General features: G+C 44.2%; 1 protein-coding gene across 6 annotated transcripts in view; it reads right to left on the minus strand.

The window, feature by feature from the left end:
- LOC124618523 (sorbin and SH3 domain-containing protein 1) overlaps positions 1 to 22569 on the minus strand; it is a 935475-nt gene that overhangs the window by 900462 nt on the left and 12444 nt on the right. For 5 of the 6 annotated variants that reach the window (XM_047145360.1, XM_047145359.1, XM_047145358.1 and 2 more), the window contains exon 1: positions 329 to 373. The exons of the other annotated variant lie outside the window; for it this stretch is intronic. In XM_047145360.1, the coding sequence (XP_047001316.1) occupies positions 329 to 358 (30 nt within the window). In that variant the 5' untranslated portion in view covers positions 359 to 373. Of the gene's footprint in view, positions 1 to 328; positions 374 to 22569 lie in introns of those variants that run through there. 6 annotated transcript variants of the gene reach the window in all.

Below are 22569 nucleotides of genomic sequence, written 5' to 3' on the forward strand. Positions count from 1 at the left end.
GTTTGGTCGTACCTTTTTGTAACACCCTGTATATCATTTGTGTCTAAGTGTTACAGTGCCTAGACATGTGAGCAGGTGAAGGGGAGGAGCACAGGGTCGACAGGCCGAGCAGTCAGGGTGCACAGAAGCGCGTGAGTGGGCGGTACAAGGGAAGGAAGCGGTAGGCGGCAGGCAGCAGGTGCGGCCCCAGAGAATTCCGTTGCTGGCGGCAGGAAGCCCTCCTCGCCTTGTCTTGGCCGCACCTGCTGCTGTGCCTGCGTCAGCCGGCCGTTCTCTGAGGAAAGTGAGCCCGCGCAGCGCAGCAAAGCGTATAATAAAGCACACTGACCGAGTAGTCGCGACGGCAGAACTTGAGCATCGCTGCAGTCTGCGGCTGCTGCTCCTCCCAGCTGCGCACACCTCCTTCAGCTGCGAGGGGCGATCCTCAAGGACACGCCGCACATGACGGACACGAGCACCTGCTTCCGTCACGCTTGCGTGCCTCAGTTGACTGAGTGATGCGTCGACACTCGCATCATCTCGCCGCGCATGCACAATAACGCCGCCAGTACCAGAGGACCTCCAGAGACTTGTTTCTACCGCCTTTGCCCACTACTAGCCAACACTGGACCTAGCGATGTTTCACACTGAAAGTTTCACATTTGTAAAATCATGGTTCTCCAAGTTCCAATCGCTCGCGGGCTTGTTAATCTTTGGCTCAGCAGTTCAACAGCACGGTATCTTCGATATAGTCACTAACACCGGATTTTAAAACATGCTTTTCCATCAACTTTCACAAGTAGTCGCGTACGAGTCTCACAATAGGCAGAATTCAGAACACACTTAATCACCTTCTTGAGGGTGAACTGTTCAGCAACGTCGCCTCAGCTTCCTCGGTGTCATGCCAGTGTTGTCCCAGCTGCTAACGCATGCACAGCACCTGCACCACCTCTCTTGCGTAACACACACACACACACACACACACACACACACACACACACACACACACTCGCGCCTGTACGTCACTCCCTCGTTCCTAATTAACCTCTTATTCTCTGCGCTGATGGAACCGCAGTCGTGCGTTAATTACTGTCGAGAGGCGCGACAAATATTCGAAATCGCGTGTAGCCCGTAGGAGCTCGTGATTACGTCACTGGAGAACGGTACACAGATCCCTCCACATTACGGCACCAACTCACGTGCCTCTTACACGCTTGGCATCAGCAACAAATAAATGTGTTTGCGGACTTATCTGAGAGCCACTCGGCGACTATAGCCTAATTGAACAGTTCTACTGGCGAAAATCACGTCTCGCGCACGACCTGATAATTACGTCACTGGAGAAAGATACACAGATTTGTCCTTGTCATGCAATCAGCTGAAATGCGTTCGATAATTGGCATCAGGAACGAAGTGTTTGAGATACAGAATGTTTTACTCCTGTCCGTGGACGGGGAAGGTAACACGTGAGATGACAATTATTAAAGCAAAGTTGTTTTACTACCACATCATTCACAAATTTCGATGCTACGACCAGAGTATGTAAATCTATAGGTGGGAACTCATTAAAGTATGGACATTTTACGATGACTAAATTGTCCGTAACAGTACGTAGTGCATGCGACAGGAATACGTAAATCCATGGAAGAGAAATGACTAATTCAGTGTCTATACGAACACAAGTGCAGCTTTTCTCGTTCTATTTACAACATTTTGCAGCAAAGAGTCTTCGGCGGAAGGTATTAAATATTGTTCTAAGCACACACACTAAGCGATCGTTCCTCGCCCAGCGCGTTGCTGAATGGTAAGTCACTGCATTCGCCACTCGCTGTGGAAACTATGCTCAACACAGATTTGCGCGTTAATTACTAGCGAGAGGCGACGCAAATCGTCGAAATCGCGTCCCGCTCACAAGCTTCGTGATTACGTCAGGGGTGAAAGGTATAACTCAGGAATGTCCACACCACAGCACGCGGTCACGTGTCTAGGATAGTCGGAGTGTCTAGCATTTCTTTACGGTGGTGTTTCAGGTCAGAATCCCGTTAAACACGTCCTTGACTAGAGTATGTGACCACACTGATAAAAGCTGTGCCAATGACTAAAAAAAAAATTGTATATCGTCAACTCATTCTCAAATTTAGTTCCGCCAGCCTCATTACGTGAATCCTCAGAAGGAAGCACACTTAAGTATGGCTAGTTTAAGGTAACTTCCGCAGCACTAGTACCTCCTGACGATGAGAACAGAAGAATTTATAAGTATAACTTGACAGGCACTATTTTTTTCACTCTGCTTGCAACATTCGGTAGCGGCCGTTGTAGGCTATTAAATGCACATCCCTGGGCGGTGAGTCACTGAACTTGGCACTCTGCCACTTGTCGTGTGGAGTTCGTAGGTGTCGCCGCCGTCGGACGGCAGCCGGCGTTTCGCGGCCTCCAGAGAGTGAAGAGTACGGGCACTCGCGGCGCGGGGTCCCGGCTGGCACTGAGTCGTGGCCGCCTCCGCTGGCCGCTGGGGGGGCTGCCGGCTCGTTGCTTGGTATTCCGCGGCGGCCGCTCCCGCGGGGCTTCCGGCGTCGCTTCGCTTCGCGCGGGCCCTGGGCACGGGACACACACACTCACACGTTCTGCCGCCACCACACACACACACACACACACACACACACACACTTCGCACAGGAATAGGGGCTGCCACGAGCTGCCGGGCCGGGACACCACTGCAGTACTTCATTTTGTCCGCGATAGAGAACGCCTCAGCTGCTTTCAGAAGTACCAGCGAGAAAGAAAATTGCAGCCAGCCACATTGACGTGGCAAAATTCATGGGACAGAGATATGCGTATATACAGATGGCGGTAGTATCGCGGACACAGGGTAAAAGCGCAGTGCACTTTCGAGTTGCCACATCTACTCGGGAGATTTATGTGAAAATGTTTCCAATGTGATAATGCCAACACGACGGGAATTAACAGACTTCGAACGTGGTATGGTAGTTGGAGACAGACACATGGGACAATCCATTTCGGAAATCGGTAGGGGATTCAGTGTTCAGAGATCCACAGTGTGCAGAGTGAGCCGACAATACCACATTTCTGGCATTACATCTCACCAGAGGCAGCGCAGCGGCCGACGGCCTTCACTTAACGGTCGACAGCAGTGAAGTTTGCCTAGAGTTGTTGGTACTAACACACAAGCAACACTGTGTGAAATAGCCGTAGAAATCAATGTGAAACGAATCCGTTAGGGCAGTGAGGCGAAGTCTGGAGTTAATGGGCTATGGCAATAGACCACTGACGCAAGTGTCTTTGATAACAGCACGACATCGCCTGCAGTGCCTCTCCTGGGCTCGTGGCCATATCGGTTGCACTCCAGACTACTGGAAAACTGTGGCCTGTCCAGATTGGTCCCATTTCAGTTGGTAAGAGCTGATGCTGGGGTTCGAATGTGGCGCCGACCCCACGAAGTTGTCAACAAGGCGCTGTGCAAGCCGGTGGTGGCTCCATAATGGTATGGGCTGTGTTTATACGGGGCATAGACTGGTCTTCCGGTCCAAGTGAACCGATCATTCACTAGAAATGGTTGTGTTCGGCTACTTGGAGACCATTGCAGCCATTCATGGACTTCATGTTATAGATGACAATGCGCCATGTCACCGAGCCACAATTGTTCGCGATCGGCTTGTAGAACATTCTGGACAATTCGAGCGAATGATTTGGCTGCCAAGATAGCTCGACGTTAAGCCCATCTGACATAGATGCGAACATAATCCACAGGTCAGTTTATGCACAAAATCCTGCGCCTACAATACTTTCGCAATTATGGACGGCAATAGCGGCAGTATGGCTCAATATTTGTGCAGGGGATTTCCACGTCGGGCTGCTGCACTACGCCAGGCAACAGGAGGTCCGACACGATGTTAGGTGGTATCCCACGACTTTCGTCACTGCATTATCAAACGGCTGTAATGATCCTCCAAACACAATTTCCGATTTGCAGCTAGCCTGTCTGACTGCCTCGAAGAGGCAACAAAAACTTCACTTAAAATGCTGCCATAATCTGCTTATTAAGAAGTACAACCTTACGTTAAAATTGTAACACTACGAGACAAGTATCAAAGTTAGGAACTATGAGTAGGTCTTAAGGCAGCGTAGTCAAGGTGCGGAAATTATTGGGATTATTTTCATGTAACGTCTGAGAATAAGAGCACTTTGCGACTTCCCATAAATTTTAAATATAATTCATCCAGGGGAGCTCGATACTTTAACCATTTTATTAATTTTTGTTTTGAACTATCAGTGCCTCTTGCCAGACAGACACATCTGGTGATACTCTGAGGTACTCCTACGAATGTAGTAAATTGTAGCATTCACTTACAGCTTTCAAAGTAACAGTAGGCGCGGAGATGGTGCTAGAAGATTGTAACATGTGGCTTTTTTTATAGTGATCATATTGAAGAGATCGTTTACCCTGAAAGTACGTGTGTCGAAAGGTATTGTACGTGAATTTGAGTTTGTACTGCTGCTTGTATCAGCAGGCTCGAAGTGAAACCACTGGAGGAGTATGTGGTTTCGATATAAATTTACTACATTTTAGGTCCATTTTTCTTGTCTTTAGGAATGTAATTTGTTTTAGGCATTATGAGTTTATGGAGGTTTCGAGATGTGGGATCGTGTCCAGCAAAAGTGCGAATTTGCTTTAAAAAATATCTCGTGATATGATGAGTGGTTAAAGAATTTATGCCCCAGTGGTTCCAGAATGAATCCACCTCCTTAAAACAATTGGTTTTTTATTTTTTGCCAATTTCTTCTTGTATTAGTCGCTTACTACGATAAAATTGTTTTCCAAAGTGAAACCACCTCCACAAAATAATTGATTGTTTACTTTTTGCCAGTTTCTTTTTGTATTTGTTGCTTACTATGACGATAAAGGTCAGTCTTGTGAATAATTATAAATTAATTTCTTATATTTTTCGGACTCAAGGATTAAAGAATAGGGGTTTGGGTTACTGGTTTTTAAATTGCGTAGTACAGATTGTTAAAAACAGGCAATAAAAAGGCTGGGAATTAATATTTAGTTGTTAAATTTCATCTTATGTTTCTCAAAGTGTCCCCTTTAAACACATTTGTGTGTGTTGTACCACATGGTTGCATATGTAACGTATTGTGTAGATTCTTAAATAAACACACCACATATAGAAATATAGAATATAAATACCCGAGTACCAGCATATTTTCTATCACCCCCCCCCCCCCCCTACCTCTCTCTACATTTTCGGCTGATCATTTAATTTATTTTCGTCTTTTCGGCAGAAATTAGACACTTGTAAGTATTTTTATAGGAATCGACAGGCCTCGAAAAAGCCACATTAATCGAGGCACGTGGCATGTGCATTTCAGAAAAAGAACTTCAATTCGGTACGCTTCTGCAAGAGAAGTTAAGTCACCTTGCAATTTAAAACTGAAATGTGCAGTAAATGGGCGAATAACAGCTGTGGACTGCAAAGACTGGAGTATATAGCAGAATAAACGGTGGTGGTGGTAGTGGTCGCGGTGAGAATGTTTATAAATGATGGCGTTAGTGTGCAAAACGTGTTCAGAGATGAGGAACTGCCGCACCAAACGACAGACTGAAGGAAATAAAACAAGGAGCCATCCTTTCTGACAGAAATTCGTTTTTTCAAGCTGGCGTTCTTGCGCAGCGAATCAAGTGTCCGATCATCAAGAAAAGCCGTTGTACAGCAGGTGGTGGTCCTCCAGAGGTTAACGGAACTCTTCACCAGCGCCGCGTAAGCGCCGTCTCCCAGAAGTATGCCACGGACGAGCGGCTGATTCATACGCAAGCAAACCGTGGTTTCGTGCCTGCGCATTCCTCCAGTGACGTCACACACCACAGGTGAAAGGCCTCTGTGAGTCGCTCGGTCGTGGCGGAGTATAAGTAGAGGCCTCAGAAAAAAATCACTCTCTCTCTGCAGCGCAATCTGGACTGTTTCGAAATTTCCTGACAAATTAAAACTCTGCCCTGCACTAAGGCACGATCCCAGAACCATTCCTTTCGTACATAATGCTCCTATCGACTGAGATATCTTGCCCGTCCTCAGTATACGTTTCTGCCACTTTCTATCCTTGTCCAGTACGCAATTTAATGTGTCAGGATGTTTGGAATGCTGACTTCGTACCATTAGCGTATATGCGATTTTGACGCTAGGTACGTCGTAGTTGCTCGCATGAAAAGGGACGAAAAATACCGAGTTATTGCACTTATTACACATTTGACATGATAGGTGCAATTATTTTTCTCATTTGCACTGGTTTTTGTGTGCAGATTGGGTTAGGAGAGGACTTACCTAGTGTAAGGAAGGGAGAGCGAGCTATGACGTCCTGTCGAAGACGAAGTCATTAGAGGTGGAATACAAACTCGGATGCTTCAAGGCTACAAAGGTGAGCAATGTTCGGCGAGATACAGTATGAATTTTTATTTTTGCGTACATCTGAGTCTAGGGCAACATTATTATAAAGTGTTGATAAATTTAGAACATTGCTCCCCCTCGTATCTACTACGACAGCGGCTTCACAGTAAAGCTACAGAAGCATATTTGCATACACTCACACACAGTGGATACCAGAAAATGGCAAACAGCGGAAATTAGTTGGTAGTGATGTGAATAACTACGTATAACAATCAAAGTGGAGAACAGAATTTTCTTTTACTACATTTCTGGCTGTGGCTCCCGACAGTAAAACACTTACTATAGGATAGCAGAGACCAAAACGGAATCATTGTAGCGACGATACGTGCCGCCCGCGTGGAAATCCACCGACATAAACGAGTTTGGCAAAGTGCACATTGCCACAGACCGACGCCTGAAAACCAGCGTCAAGGAATAATTGCCATGCTACCTTTAGGGAGCTGTAGAGGGTCAAAAGTGAAGGTTAAGGCATAGACTGGAATACATCCAACAAATAATTAAGGACCATGGTTGTAGGCGCTACGCTGAGATGAAGTCGTAACGGGCCGGATCAACCAACGAGTGGAAAAAATTCTAAGAAAATTGAAGTCTGTTATTACTTCCTCCAAATATATCTCACGAAATGACCATGACGAGGGAATCAAAGAAACAGTTCTAATTTTTTTCAGTCTCAGGTGGACGTATTTAATTACTTGACGCTTTCGATCACTCTGGATAATCTACAGATCTATATACACTACTGGCCATTAAAATTGCTACACCACGAAGGTGACGTGGTACAGACGCGAAATTTAATCGACAGGAAGAAGATGCTGTGATATGCAAACGATTAGCTTTTCAGAGCATTCACACAAGGTTGGCGCCGGTGGCGACACCTACAACGTTCTGACATGAGGAAAGTTTCCAACCGATTTCTCATACACAAACAGCAGTTGACCGGCGTTGCCTGGTGAAACGTTGTTGTGATGCCTCGTGTAAGGACGAAAAATGCGTACCATCACGTTTCCGGCTTTGATAAAGATCGGATTGTAGCCTATCGCAATTGCGGTTTATCATATCGCGACATTGCTGCTCGCGTTGGTCGAGATCCAATGACTGTTAGCAGAACATGGAATCGGTGGGTTCAGGAGGGTAATATGGAACGCCGTGCTAGATCCCAATGGCCTCGTATCACTAGCAGTCGAGATGACAGGCATCTTATCCGCACGGCTGTAACGGATCGAGCAGTCACGTCTCGATCCCTGATTCAAGAGATGGGGACGTTTGCAAGGCAACAACCATCTACACGAACAGTTCGATGACGTTTGCAGCAGCATGGACTGTCAGCTCGGAGACCATGGCTGCGGTTACCCTTGACGCTGCATCACAGACAGAAGCGCCTGCGATGGTGTACTAAACGACGAACGTGGGTGCACGAATGGCAAAACGTTATTTTTTCGGATGCATCCAGGTTCTGTTTACAGCATCATGACGGTCGCATCCGTGTTTGGCGACATCGCAGTAAACGCACATTGGAAGCGCGTACTCGTCATCGCCATACTGGCGTATCACCCGGCGTGGAGGTATGGGGTGCCATTGGTTACACGTCACGGTCACCTCTTGTTCGCATTGACGGCACTTTGAACAGTGGACGTTACATTTCAGATGTGTTACGACCCGTGGCTCTACCCTTCATTCGATACCTGCGAAACCCTACATTTCAGCAGGATAATGCACGACCGCATGTTGCAGGTCCTGAACGGGCCTTTCTGGATACAGAAAATGTTCGACTGGTGCCCTGGCCAGCACATTCTACAGATCTCTCACCAATTGAAAACGTCTGGTCAATGGTGGCCGAGCAACTGGCTCGTCACAATACGCCAGTCACTACTCTTGATGAACTGTGGTATCGTGTTGAAGCTGCATGGGCTGCTGTACCTGTAAACGCCATCCATGCTCTGTTTGACTCAATGCCCAGGCGTATCAAGGCCGTTATTACGGCCAGAGGTGGTTGTTATGGGTACTGATTTCTCAGGATCTATGCATCCAAATTGTGTAAAAATGTAATCACATATCATTTGTAGAATAATATATTTGTCCAATGAATACCCGTTTATCAACTGCATTTCTTCTTGGTGTAGCATTTTTAATGGCCAGTACTGTAGTTGCGTCAGCAAACCGTCTTGTCTGTTGCGTACTGTGATATGAGGTTCTGAACAGAAATGACGGATTGCTACGCGGCGACTTGAATCTGAATGATGAAGAATGATCGAAACGTGTCATGTAATTTAAAATGTGCAACTGAGAATGAAAAAATGAATGAGAATTGTGTTCAATACCAGTACAATTGCTGACTCTCTCAGGACACATTTGTCGTCTCTAGTGGGATTCACAGAAATTTGAGCTCTTATGGAGTCTCACAGACAGTCGTTCGCACGTACCATTCACGAGTAGAACAAGGAAGGGGCTCAACCGTAAGAGTACCACTCGTCAGTCCTTGGAGGTTAGACGTGGAATGGTTTGTCAGAAACGGGCACTAGGTCGTTGCTGACCATTCCAGCCACGTGGATCAGGCGCTGCCCCCCAAGCCTGAGGCTCGCCTTTTAATCCTCCGCCCCCCCCCCCCCCCCTGTCCCCCACTACACACACGCACACACTGCGTCGTCGCGTCCTCGCGTGCTCGATTAGCTGATGCAACTCTAAGGGCTTCTCCGCCCCCACATCGGCCTATCTGCACTGAGCGGTTTCTCTCTGCTACCACGGGCGTCCGGAGCAGGTGGGGTAGGGAATGAGGAGAGGAAGGGAAAGCTTCCCCGTCTCCTTTCCTCCGGAAGCTGTACTACAGACGTCTTAATAATTACAGAGTTACCTCAAATACAGGGTGATCAAAAAGTCAGTATAAATTTGAAAACTTAATAAACTACGGAATAATGTAGATAGAGAGGTAAAAATTGACACACAAGCTTGGAATGACATGGGGTTTTATTAGAACCAAAAAAAAGTTCACAAAATGTCCGACAGATGGCGCTGGACAGCAAAACGTCAGTAACTGTAACCGTGACAGGTGAGAGATACGCCGATATGTTACAGAATCGCATCATCCCCAGCCTGGCTGATAAACACCTGCTGGAACGTACGATGTTTATGCAGGATGGCGCTGCACCCCATATTGCTAGACGCGTGAAATATCTTTTGCGCGCGTCGTTTGGTGATGGTCGTGTGCTCAGCCGCCACTTTCGTCATGCTTGGCCTCCCAGGTCCCCAGACCTCAGTCCGTGCGATTATTGGCTTTGGGGTTACCTGAAGTCGCAAGTGTATCGTGATCGACCGACATATCTAGGGATGCTGAAAGACAACATCCGACGCCAATGCCTCACCATAGCTCCGGACATGATTTACAGTGCTGTTCACAACATTATTCCTCGACTACAGCTATTGTTCAGGAATGATGGTGGACATATTGAGCATTTCCTGTAAAGAACATCATCTTTGCTTTGTCTTACCTTGTTATGCTAATTATTGCTATTCTGATCAGATAAAGCGCCATCCATCGGACATTTTTGAACTTTTGTATATTTTTGAATCTAATAAACCCTCATGTCATTCCAAGCATGTGTGTCAATTTGTATCTCTCTATCTAGATTATTCCGTGATTTATTCAGTTTTCAAATTTATACTGACTTTTTGATCACCCGGTATATTACTGAAAAGCCATTAGCAAACAGAAAAGTTGTATTCAGGATTTATGGCTTATCGACTTATGATTAGAATACTGCTACAGAATCTGAATTTGCAGTAAGAATTAACAAGGCGCCAGGTCAGAGAGAGAGGAGGGGGGGGGGGGGAGGTGATGGACAGAACAGTGCGGAGAAATCCACATAAAAAGCGGAAAGGACGAGATGGACAGAGAGAAGGAGCAGGAGGAATTGGAGAGAGGGGGGGGGGGGAGAAGATGGACATGGAAAGGGGGAAGGAGCTGATTGCCATAGAAAGACAGGAGAGAGGAGAAGGCGATGGACAGATACAGGAGGAAAGAGGTGGGGGAGGAGGTGACAGGGAGAGAGAGCGGAAGAGAAGATGAACAGAGACAGGGTGGTGTACAGAGAAAGAGGGAAGGAGGAAGAGACGGACAGAGAGAGGGGGAGAAGGAGATTGTCAGAGACGGGGGGGGGGGGGGGGGGGGGGAGAGGGGGGAAGTAGATCAGGACGTATATCCAATTCCCATTCATATAAGAAACCTGTGCTTTCTCTCTCCTTTCTTTTTCGTTCAATCAGACTACACAACAGCAACGAATGGCCAGAAAAAGCTTTTTTTTTAAATTTTGGTAACTAAAAATTCATATTTGCAATACAAACTGGAGTTTGGTGTGCAATCTGTAAGGAGACGTGCATTTCTCCTGAAAATAACAATGACATATGTTAATTAGCATTATTTTGATGAATTTTATATTTAAATGACGTTTGTATTAGAAATTAATTGAAAAAACGACTATAAAATTACAGAAAGAGACTCGAACCAGCGATTCATGGATTCCCAGTCTCTAGAGCTACTGATTTTTAAAAGTCTTTATTTGTTTTATACATGACAGGATTGCTGATAGCCGGCCGGGGTGGCCGTGCGGTTCTAGCCGCTTCAGTCCAGAACCGCGGGACAGCTACGGTCGCAGGTTCGAATCCTGCCTCGGGGATGGATGTGTGTGATGTCCTTAGGTTAGTTAGGTTTAAGTAGTTCTAAGTTCTAGGGGACTGATGACCTCAGATGTTAAGTCCCATAGTGCTCAGAGCCATTTGATTGCTCATAGAATATGCCCCTTTCTTTACAAATTTGCATCTACCAGGAATCGAACGCAGGATTCCTACATGGCAAACAAGCAGTCTGCCGAAGAGCCACATTGCCCGTCGAAGGGATTCGACCTCCCTTCAGGGTATGAAGAAAAAAAAAAAAAAAACACTTGGAAAACTTCAAATTCGATTTTCTCGAGAATTTTTGAGAGTTTCATCGAACTGTTTTGGGACAGTGATATTTGAGTTCTAAAGTCCACGTGCCATAAATATAAGAAACACAAAAATCTGATTGCCGTGTGGCCTCCTTGTAAGACAATATCTGATAACTGAAGTTACTGCCGAGTCGTAACCACATTCGCAATCATCTCGCAAACAGTTCGTTTGCGGACTCATGTTTACTGGAACTTTTCTGATTAATGCAATTTTGTCAAATAAGAGGATGGTTGGAGACCTTGGATGTTATATGAAATAAACTGTTGATGGTGTGCAGCAGCCAGCTCGAAATGTACTTGACGGTCTGTTTCAAAGTTCTTGGTTGATTTACTTCAAATTTCTGCAAACAGTAAAGGAAATTAATGAAAAATTAAATGTCTAACTAACGTAAGATATCGTGGTAAACTAACTATATATTATATCGCGAGAATAAATTGCAGCGGAAATACCCGTCTTGGAGATAGTACCATCAGACACCACTAGATTAGATTAGAGATTAGATTAGATTAATACTAGTTCCATGGATCATGAATACGATATTTCGTAATGATGTGGAACGAGTCGAATATTAACTTAAGTTAATATAACAACTTTTTTATTTTTTTGTGTTTTTACTTTATTTTTTTTATTTTTTTAAATATTTTTTTTCTTTCTTAATTTATATCTAAAAATTCCGCCATGGAGTAGAAGGAGTTGTCATTCAGAAATTCTTTTAATTTCTTCTTAAATACTTGTTGGTTATCTGTCAGACTTTTGATACTATTTGGTAAGTGACCAAAGACTTTAGTGCCAGTATAATTCACCCCTTTCTGTGCCAAAGTTAGATTTAATCTTGAATAGTGAAGATCATCCTTTCTCCTAGTATTGTAGTTATGCACACTGCTATTACTTTTGAATTGGGTTTGGTTGTTAATAACAAATTTCATAAGAGAGTATATATACTGAGAAGCTGCTGTGAATATCCCTAGATCCTTAAATAAATGTCTGCAGGATGATCTTGGGTGGACTCCAGCTATTATTCTGATTACACGCTTTTGTGCAATAAATACTTTATTCCTCAGTGATGAATTACCCCAAAATATGATGCCATATGAAAGCAATGAGTGAAAATAGGCGTAGTAAGCTAATTTACTAAGATGTTTATCACCAAAATTTGCAATGACCCTTATTGCATAAGTAGCTGAACTCAAACGTTTCAGCAGATCATCAATGTGTTTCTTCCAATTTAATCTCTCATCGATGGACACACCTAAGAATATTCTACCTTAGCTATATGCTTCTGATTAAGGTCTATATTTATTAATGGCATCATACCATTCACTGTACGGAACTGTATGTACTGTGTCTTATCAAAATTCAGTGAGAGTCCGTTTACAAGGAACCACTTAGTAATTTTCTGAAAGACAGTATTGACAATTTCATCAGTTAATTCTTGTTTGTCAGGTGTGATTACTATACTTGTATCATCAGCAAAGAGAACTAACTTTGCCTCTTCATGAATATAGAATGGCAAGTCATTAGTATATAATAAGAACAACAAAGGACCGAAGACTGACCCTTGTGGAACCCCATTCTTGATAGTTCCCCAGTTTGAGGAATGTGCTGATCTTTGCATGTTACGAGAGCTACTTATTTCAACTTTCTGCACTCTTCCAGTTAGGTACGAATTAAACCATTTGTGCACTGTCCCACTCATGCCACAATACTTGAGCTTGTCTAACAGAATTTCATGATTTACACAATCAAAAGCCTTTGAGAGATCACAAAAAATCCCAATGGGTGGTGTTCGGTTATTCAGATCATTCAAAATGTGACTGGTGAAAGCATATATGGCATTTTCTGTTGAAATACCTTTCTGGAAACCAAACTGACATTTTGTTAGTACTTCATTTTTACAGAGATGTGAAGCTACTCTTGAATACATTACTTTCTCAAAAAATTTGGATAAAGCTGTTAGAAGGGAGATTGGACGGTAATTGTTGACATCAGATCTATCCCCCTTTTTATGCAAAGGTATAACAATAGCATATTTCAGTCTATCGGAGAAAATGCCCTGTTCCAGAGAGCTATTACACAGGTGGCTGAGGATCTTACTTATCTGTTGAGAACAAGCTTTTAGTATTTTGCTGGAAATGCCATCAATTCCATGTGAGTTTTTGCTTTTAAGCATGTTTATTATTTTCATAATTTCAGAGGTAGAAGTGGGTGAGATTTCAATTGTATCAAATTGCATAGGTATGGCCTCTTCCATTAACAGCCTAGCATCTTCTAATGAACACCTGGATCCTACTATATCCACAACATTTAGAAAATGATTATTAAAAATATTTTCAACTTCTGACTTTTTGTTCGTAAAGTTTTCATTCAATTTGATGGTAATACTGTCTTCCTCTGCTCTTGGTTGACCTGTTTCTCTTTTAATAATATTCCAAATTGTTTTAATTTTATTATCAGAGTTGCTGATTTCAGACATGATACACATACTCCTGGATTTTTTAATAACTTTTCTTAATATAACACAGTAGTTTTTATAATTTTTGATAGTGTCTGGGTCACTACTCTTTCTTGCTGTCAGATACATTTCCCTTTTGCGGTTACAAGATATTTTTATACCCTTAGTAAGCCATGGTTTGTTACAAGGTTTCTTACGAGTATATTTAACTATTTTCTTGGGGAAGCAGTTTTCAAATGCATTTACAAAAATGTCATGAAATAAATTATATTTTAAATTGGCATCATGTTCACGATACACCTCATCCCAGTCTAACTGCTGTAGGCTTTCCCTGAAATTTGCAATTGTTAAATCGTTGACTGAACGTACTACTTTGGAGGACTGTTTAGTATTGCTGAATGGAGCTATGTCATATATTGTAACTAGCTGTGCACCATGATCAGAAAGACCATTCTCAACAGGCTGAGCATTTATCTGGTTAAACTTATCTTGGTCTATAAAGAAGTTATCTATCAGTGAGCTGCTATCCTTTACCACCCGAGTAGGAAAATCAATAATGGGTGTCAAATTGAAAGAACTGAGTAATACTTCAAGGTCATTTTTCCTATTACCCTCTTTCAGAGAATCTACATTGAAGTCCCCACAAATAATAATTTGCTTCCCCCTGTCTGACAGATAGCACAACAAGGAGTCCAAATTTTTCAGAAATAGATGAAAATTTCCTGATGGGGACCTATATACAGTTACAGTTATAAATGTGCCTTTATTTAATTTAACCTCACAGGCACATTCTTCTATATGTTTCTCTACACAAAACTTTTTTGTTTCTATACTTTTTGCACAATGATAACTTTTGACATATATGGCAACTCCTCCTTTCTCCATATTTTCTCTCATTACATGTGCAGAGAGCTTATATCCACTTACATTTACCTTATCCATATCAGTAACAATGTGATGCTCAGACAGGCATGGTATATCTATTTCATTCTCAGCTTCTAAATCTTCTAAAGAAACCAGAAGCTCATCTACTTTATTCTTTAAACTCCCAATATTTTGATGAAAGATACTTACATTATTTTTAATTATACTTTTATGAGAACCTTTCCTAATTCTAACATTTGCAGTACTCTCCTGTCTGAGTTTCTCATTGTGCTTAGGCCTAGTTCCTATACCAGTGGTCACATGGTGTTCAGAGAGGCAGATTATGTCAACTGGGTTGGGTGACTTTAATTCATCAATGCAATTACCTAGGACTGAGATACAACTTGGTGGAGATAAAATTTCTGGTGATTGGTGAAAATTTATAATTGATAGCTGTGATTGGTGATCCAATGTGCTAGAATTGTGCTGTTTAATTTCTTTCCTAAACTGAAGATTTGTTTCAATCCTGACCCCTCGTAGAACTTGACATCTTTCTGTCTTACCTATCCTAAAAAAGGTGCTGCTCCAACACCTGTAACCACTGGTATTTTACCATTCATGGCAGTGCCTCCCCCCCTTAAATTTCCTGCTATTACCCCAGCCAGTTTCCCCTTCCCTTTCCTGTTGAGATGTAGGCCGTGCCTGGTATAGTCCCACCTACTGAGATAATCAACAGGAACCACACCAATATGAGCCCCCGCACCCGACCCAAGCAGCCGTTCCAACTCCAAATTAACTCTCCCAACAGAAGAGTTCAAATGAGGCCGGTCACGGGACTATCGAGAGCTCGCGAATTTGACAAAAACATGATTGCAAACTCTTATTTAATGATTAGCTGCCGTTGTCATTTATGATACATGCCCCTAGAAGATTTTTAGTCCCTGTTTTACAGACATTTTATTGTTAAAATGCACAGTGCCATACAAAAGCTAAGGCAGGCCTTGGATATAGTACCAACAAAAGTCATTAGGTAGGAGGCCGATCAAAAGATGTCACAGAACCCGAGATTTTCCGAACTGTGACAAACTGTTCGAACAGTGCGAAACGAGTAAGTAATTCAGAGTTAGATTTTACATACATTATGCATTACAGATGTATTAGTTTGTGATTTAAAAAGCAATCAAAGCATAATCTATGATGTAATTGTTATCACTAAACTTTTGGTTTGAAACTGGTGTATATTTGCAAAAGTCAGACCCAACATCCTAGAAGCCGATTTTTATGAATGGCGCAGGTGAACACTTATTCATTAGTCGCATTCCGTTGACAGTAATTCAAATATAACCTTAGATGTAAAGCTACTGCAGTTTATCATGCCAACGGCCTTGCCGCAGTGATAACACAGGTTCCCGTCAGATCAACGAAGTTAAGCGCTGTCGGCCTGCGCTTGCACTTGGATGGCTGACCATCCGGTCTGCCGAGCGCTGTTGGCAAGCGGGGTGCACTCAAGCTTTGTGAGGCAAACTGAGGAGCTACCTCATTGAGAAGTAACGGCTCCGGTCTCGTAAACTGACATACAACGGGAGAGCGGTGTGCTCACCACATGCCCCACCATATCCGCATCCAGTGACGCCTGTAGTCTGAGGATGACACGGCGGCCGGTCGGTCCGTTGAGACTTCCAAGTACAGTTCGGACGGAGTTTAGTTGTTTTAGCAGTTTCCCATGCGACCTGAATTCACTATGAGTATCAACAAAGCACAGGGCCAGTCACTTTTTGCGGCAGATATTTAACATCTTGCGCAACGTCAGGCAATGCAGCCAGTATTGGATAAAGTAAACTATCACAAATTTGTGACCGAGCGAGATGGCGCAGAGGTTGGAACACCAGACTTGCATTCGGAAGGACAACGATTCAACTCGCGTCCTGCTATCCAGGGTTAGGTTTTCCGTGATTTCCCTAAATCGCTTCAGCCAAATGCCGGGATGGTTCCTTTGAAAGGACGCGACCAACTTCCTCCTCATCCTTCCCTAATCCGAGCTTGTGCTCCGTCTTTAATGGCCTCGATGTCAATGTAACGGCAAACACTAATCCCACTAGTTGCTGTACACCGTCAACATCTTTTCTGCTCATATCATCGAATACTTACATCAATATCAGATTTCGCTGCTAATTATGTTCAAATGTATGTGAATGCCTAAGATACCACACTGCTGAGGTCATCGGTCCCTAGACTTACACATTACTTAAACTATTTTATGCTAAGAACAACACACACATACACACACACACACACACACACACACACACACACACACACATCATGTCTGAGGCAGGACTCGAACCCCAGGCAGGAGGGGCCGCCGAATCCTTGCCATGGCGCCTCTAACCACGCCTTCTAATTATGACACAACCTGCACGCAAATTTTTCACCTGGGCACCTCTGATTGCCCCCTCAGGTTCGTGCCTCAAGTGACGGGTTGTGTCACTTGGGTCTTTTATCAAAACTGAACGTAACTGTCTTAGATAAAGGCGAGCTATTACGGAGGCGTTGTCAGTTATTTATTATTGGGAGAACGGGAGCAACAAGTGGTGGTTTCGTTTAGGGTGGCTGCACTGCTGATAGCCATATTGATATGTGCTACAGAGATGCTTTCATTTTAATTTTATCCAAATGTATCCAAATTTTACAGTTGCAGATGTGACTGTAGTGAATAATATGACCGTATATTGAAACTACACCTCTAGTCATAAATCATACTATGCTATGCGATTTATTTCAGGACTAGGTGTACCTAGGCAGTTACATTAATTTTCTTGCTTTTGAGCCAGATGACATTTCAGCATAGTTCGTTCCTGTTACATTTGGGAATCGCGCAAAATGAAAACGAATGAAAATGACAACAGCTGTGTAGACTTGTGAAAATAACCAAGCAAGCAGAGTAGATCATTCCTGGATTTTATGTTTTTCTTTAATGCTGAAATGCATAGAGCAGTATAATACACCCAAATATTACTGACTGAAGGCTTTGTTTCAATGTACTTTCAAAAATATTTTTATTTCTGCTGGAGTCTCTTAATAATAAGCAAATATTACGTAAAATCAAACAATGGAAAATTCGGAATGCAATTATGACAAGATTATGGAAAGGACGGAATGCTACTCGCCATATAGTGGAGGTGTTGTGTCGCAGACAGGCATAACAAAAAGACTGCCAAACAAGAAACCTTTCGGCCAAAAGGCGTTCTTCTGAATTAGACCACACACACAAGCACATTCACACAAACACTAGTCGCACACACATGACCACTGTCTCTGACTGCAGTGTCTGGCCTCAGCGGTCAGAGACAGTGGTCATGTGTATGCGACTTGTGTTTGCGTGAATGTGTCTACGTTGAAGAACCACTTTTGGCCGATAGCTTATTTGTTTATCAAACATTATGTAAAGTTTTTGTTTCTTATTGCACCTTTAATTTCGCCCCAGACATCATACGACTCCGTGGACCTGGACAAAATGATGGCAACAGACATATGTGCGGGAGTTACGGATTTGAGAAACTACTGATGAACGTAGCTGGGATAAAATACAGGGAAGTTTTACAGAAACAAATGTCCTGTTATATGAGTCCAAGAACATGTAAGGAAAGCAGTGTTTAAAAAGGGGGTGACAGGCAGTTGTAGCTTATCCCCAACGTTATCCAGTCTGTATATTCTGCAGGCAGTACAAAATTTTGGCGACGACATTGTAATCTGTGGGGGATAGCAAAGGACTTGGAAGAGGAGCTGAATGGAATGGAGAGCGTCATAAGAACGGGTTATATTATGAGCATCAATAAAAGTAAAAACAAGGGTAATGGATTTTAGTCGAATTAAATCAGGCGGTGCTGAGGGATCAGATTAGGAAATGAGGCACTAAAAGTAGTAGATGACTTTTGCTATGTGGCCAGCAAACAACTGATGAGGGCCAAAGTAGAATGAACTGGCTGTAACAAGGACAGAACTTCTGAAAATGACGAATCAGTTAACATACAAAAAAAAAATTAATTTTAGGAAATCTTTACTGAAGGTATAGGTGGCCTTGTACGGAAGTGAAGCATACGATAAAGAGCACCTCTGAAAAAGATGAATTTGTTAACACTGACACTTAGGAAGTCTTTTCTGAAGGTATAAGTAGCCTTGTACGGAAGTGAAGCCTACGAATAAGAGCTCGGAGAGACGAGATTATAAACTTTTGAAATGTGGTCCTACAGAAGGATACTGAATATCAAATGGGTAGCTCGTGTAACTGATGAGGTGGCACTGAATCGAATAGGAGAGAAAAGAAATTTACTCACAACTAGACTAAAAGAAGCGATCGATTAATAGGACACATCCTGAGTCACCAAGGAATCATCAGTTTAGTACTGAAGTTAAGAGTGTGTGGTTGGGGGAGGGGGTTAAGAGTTGTAGAGAGAGACCAAGAGACAAACACGGGAAACCGGTTCAAATGGATGTAGGTAGCAGAAATTATTCGGAGATGATTTACTTGGACAAGATATGGAAGAAATGTATTCGTACATACGAATATGAACCACCATTGACTTTATATTGGGATAACGACAATGAAAACTTGTGCCAGACCAGGACTCGAACCCAGATTTCTCGCTTTATGCGAGCGGTCGCCTTAATCGATTCGGCTATCCGTGCACGAATCACGGCACAGACCTAAACTTCCACATGTCATCGTCCGTGTATCACACAACCTGCACTTGTGAGTTACGCATGTACCCATCCGGGAAGGACATTTCTACTGGAAGTAGGGGGCCTGGTATTGGCGAAAAAATACAAAATAGGATTGTCTATTTTATTAAGTAGTACGATGCAACGTTCCTTGGGTCTTGCATGCATAACACGGGTATTGCTGTTTCGTATTTATTCGCCAGTACGAGGCCCACGACTCTCCATAAATATGTCCTTCCTGGACGGGATTATACGCAACGTAAGAGTGCAGTTTATGACACATGGACGTCGAAATATGGAAGCTTGGGCCTGGCCGTGATTCGTGCAGGGAGGAAATCTGGGTTTGAGTCCCGGTCCGGAATAAATTTTCATTCTCATCATTCCAATATACAGACGATGATTGTCCTTATTTGCAATTGTGGGTACATTAACTGTATATATTGACGTCTGTAGTCGCTGCGGTGCCTATACAATTGGAAATGCAAGTTTGTCCGAAGGGAAATTGTTTCGTACTCCTGCTCTGCTGTTTCATATTAGTTGGACGAAAGTGGCTAGCCTGGAGACCTGCAGCGAACAAGTCTTTGGAGTGAAGGGCACAACAACTGGTGGGGGCTCGAATTACACTACTGGCCATTAAAATTGCTACACCAAGAAGAAATGCAGATAATAAACGGGTATTTATTGGACAAATGTATTATACTAGAAGTGATATGTGATTACGTTTTCACGCAAGTTGGGTGCATAGATCCTGAGAAATCAGTACACAGAACAACCACCTCTGGCCGTAATAACGGCCTTGATATGCCTGCGCATTGAGTCAAACAGAGATTGAATGAGGTTTAAAGGTACAGCTGCCAATGCAGCTTCAGCACGATACCACAGTTCATCAAGAGTAGTGACTGGCGTATTGTGACGAGCCAGTTGCTCGGCCACCATTGACCAGACGTTTTCAATTGGTGAGAGATCTAGAGAATGGGCTGGCCAGGGCAGGAATCGAACATTTTCTGTATCGAGAAAGGCCCGTACAGGACCTGAAACATGCGGTCGTGCACTATCCTGCTGAAATGTAGGGTTTCCCAGGGATCGAATGACGGGTGGAGCCACGGGTCGTAACACATCTGAAACGTAACGTCCACTGTTCAAAGTGCCGTCAATGCGAAAAAGAGGTGATCGAGACGTGTAACCAATAGCACCCCATACTATCACTGCGGGTGATACGCCACTATGGCGATGACGAATACACGATTCCAATGTGCGTTCACCGCAGTGTCGCCAAACACGGATGCGACCATCATGACGCTGTAAACAGAACCTGGGTTCATCCGAAAAAATGACGTTTTGCCATTCGTGGAACCAGGTTCTTCGTTGAGTACACCATCGCAGGCGCTCCTGTCTGTGATGCAGCGTCAAGGATAACCGGGCTGTTAGTCCACGCTGCTGCAAACGTCGTCGAACTGTTCGTGCAGATGGTTGTTGTCTTTCAAACGTCCCCATCTGTTGACTCAGGGATCGAGACGTGGCTGCACGATCCGTTAGTCATGTGGATAAGATGCCTGTCATCTCGACTGCTAGTGATACAAGACCGTTGGGATCCAGCACGGCGTTCCGTATTAGCCTCCTGAACCCACCAATTCAATATTCTGCTAACAGTCACTGGATCTCGACCAACGCAGCAATGTCGCGATATGATAAACCGCAATCGCGATAAGCTACAATTCGACCTTTATCAAAGTCGGAAACGTGATGGTACGCATTTCTCCTCCTTATACGAGGCATCACAACAACGTTCCACCAGGTAACGCCGGTCAACTGCTGTTTGTGTATGAGAAATCGGTCGGAAACTTTCCTCGTGTCTGCACGTTGTAGGTGTCACCACCGGCGCCAACCGTGTGTGAATGCTCTGAAAAGCTAGTCATTTGCATATCACAGCATCTTCTTCCTGTCGGATAAATTTTGCGTCTGTAGCACGTCATCTTCGTGGTGTAGCAATTTTAATGGCCAGTAGCGTATATGCTGGAAAGTAAACTTGGATAGGCCTTACTAGCGCTGCAGCTGCTGGGAGGTTCTACACAGTAGCCATACTGAGCCCAGAGAGGCGGCATCAGCAGGTGTAGCAGAGCGCCCCCCACCCCCCGCCCGGCACCTGCCAACGGCCTCTCGCGCATGCAGCGCACGCACGCCGCGGCCTCACGCACTGCGCGTGTCGCCGTCCCTGCCGCCCACTTCTGGCGACGTGCGACCATGCGTGTCGCGAGCCACGACGCTGCCGGTTCTGCCTTCCCAGAACAGCTAGCGGGCAGCCACCGACACTTCTTATGCCGGTCTTGACTCTCGCTTCGCCGATGCGACTGCAACGCTATTCGCCATCAACGCAGGGTGGAAGCAAAGCGTCTGCTTCAACTGAAGTACGAGTGTCCGGCCGTGAACCGGGAGAGGGGGACAGAGGAGTTCTTTGCGCCGTGATACACAGACTACATGCCGGCAGTAACGATGCAGTTGGGGCGCAGTCGTGCGGAGCATGTCGCGTGCCGAACGCATCCGGTTCGAATCGTGGCGCGTGCAAGACGCATTCCATCTCAGGCATTTCTTACAGCATGCGAGCAAGGTAGCGCGGGAGGAGGTAAAAACCATCCACACCAAGAAGCGCCGAATAAGATTAGCCATTATAAAACTGAGCAATAACTATTCCTTACAGTTTTGTGTAATATTTATGGACTGTAAGATTTTGACATGCATCCAACAAAATCTATACTAACAGGTCTTGAGAGAGACGGAAAACATTCTGCCTATTCTGTCATACTGAAGGATATACAGAGTATTTCAAAATTCCTATTACAGAAGTCTGGGGGTGGTAGAGGGTCTTTTGTAGGCAAGGTTTTATAAAGAAAACGTGTCCGGAATTTCACCGTTTCCATGTAAAGCCGAGCGGAGTGGCCGCGCGGTTTGAGGCGCCATGTCACGGACTGCGCGGCCCCTCCCGCCGGAGGTTCGAGTCCTCCCTCGGGCATGCGTGTGTGTGTGTGTGTGTGTGTGTGTGTGTGTGTGTGTGTGTGTGTGTGTGTGTGTGTGTGTGCGCGTGTTGTTCTTAGCATAAGTTGTTGTTGTTGTTGTTGTTGT

Source organism: Schistocerca americana, chromosome 1 (genome assembly GCF_021461395.2).
Source record: "Schistocerca americana isolate TAMUIC-IGC-003095 chromosome 1, iqSchAmer2.1, whole genome shotgun sequence".
In the NCBI taxonomy this organism is placed as follows: Eukaryota; Metazoa; Arthropoda; class Insecta; order Orthoptera; family Acrididae; genus Schistocerca; species Schistocerca americana.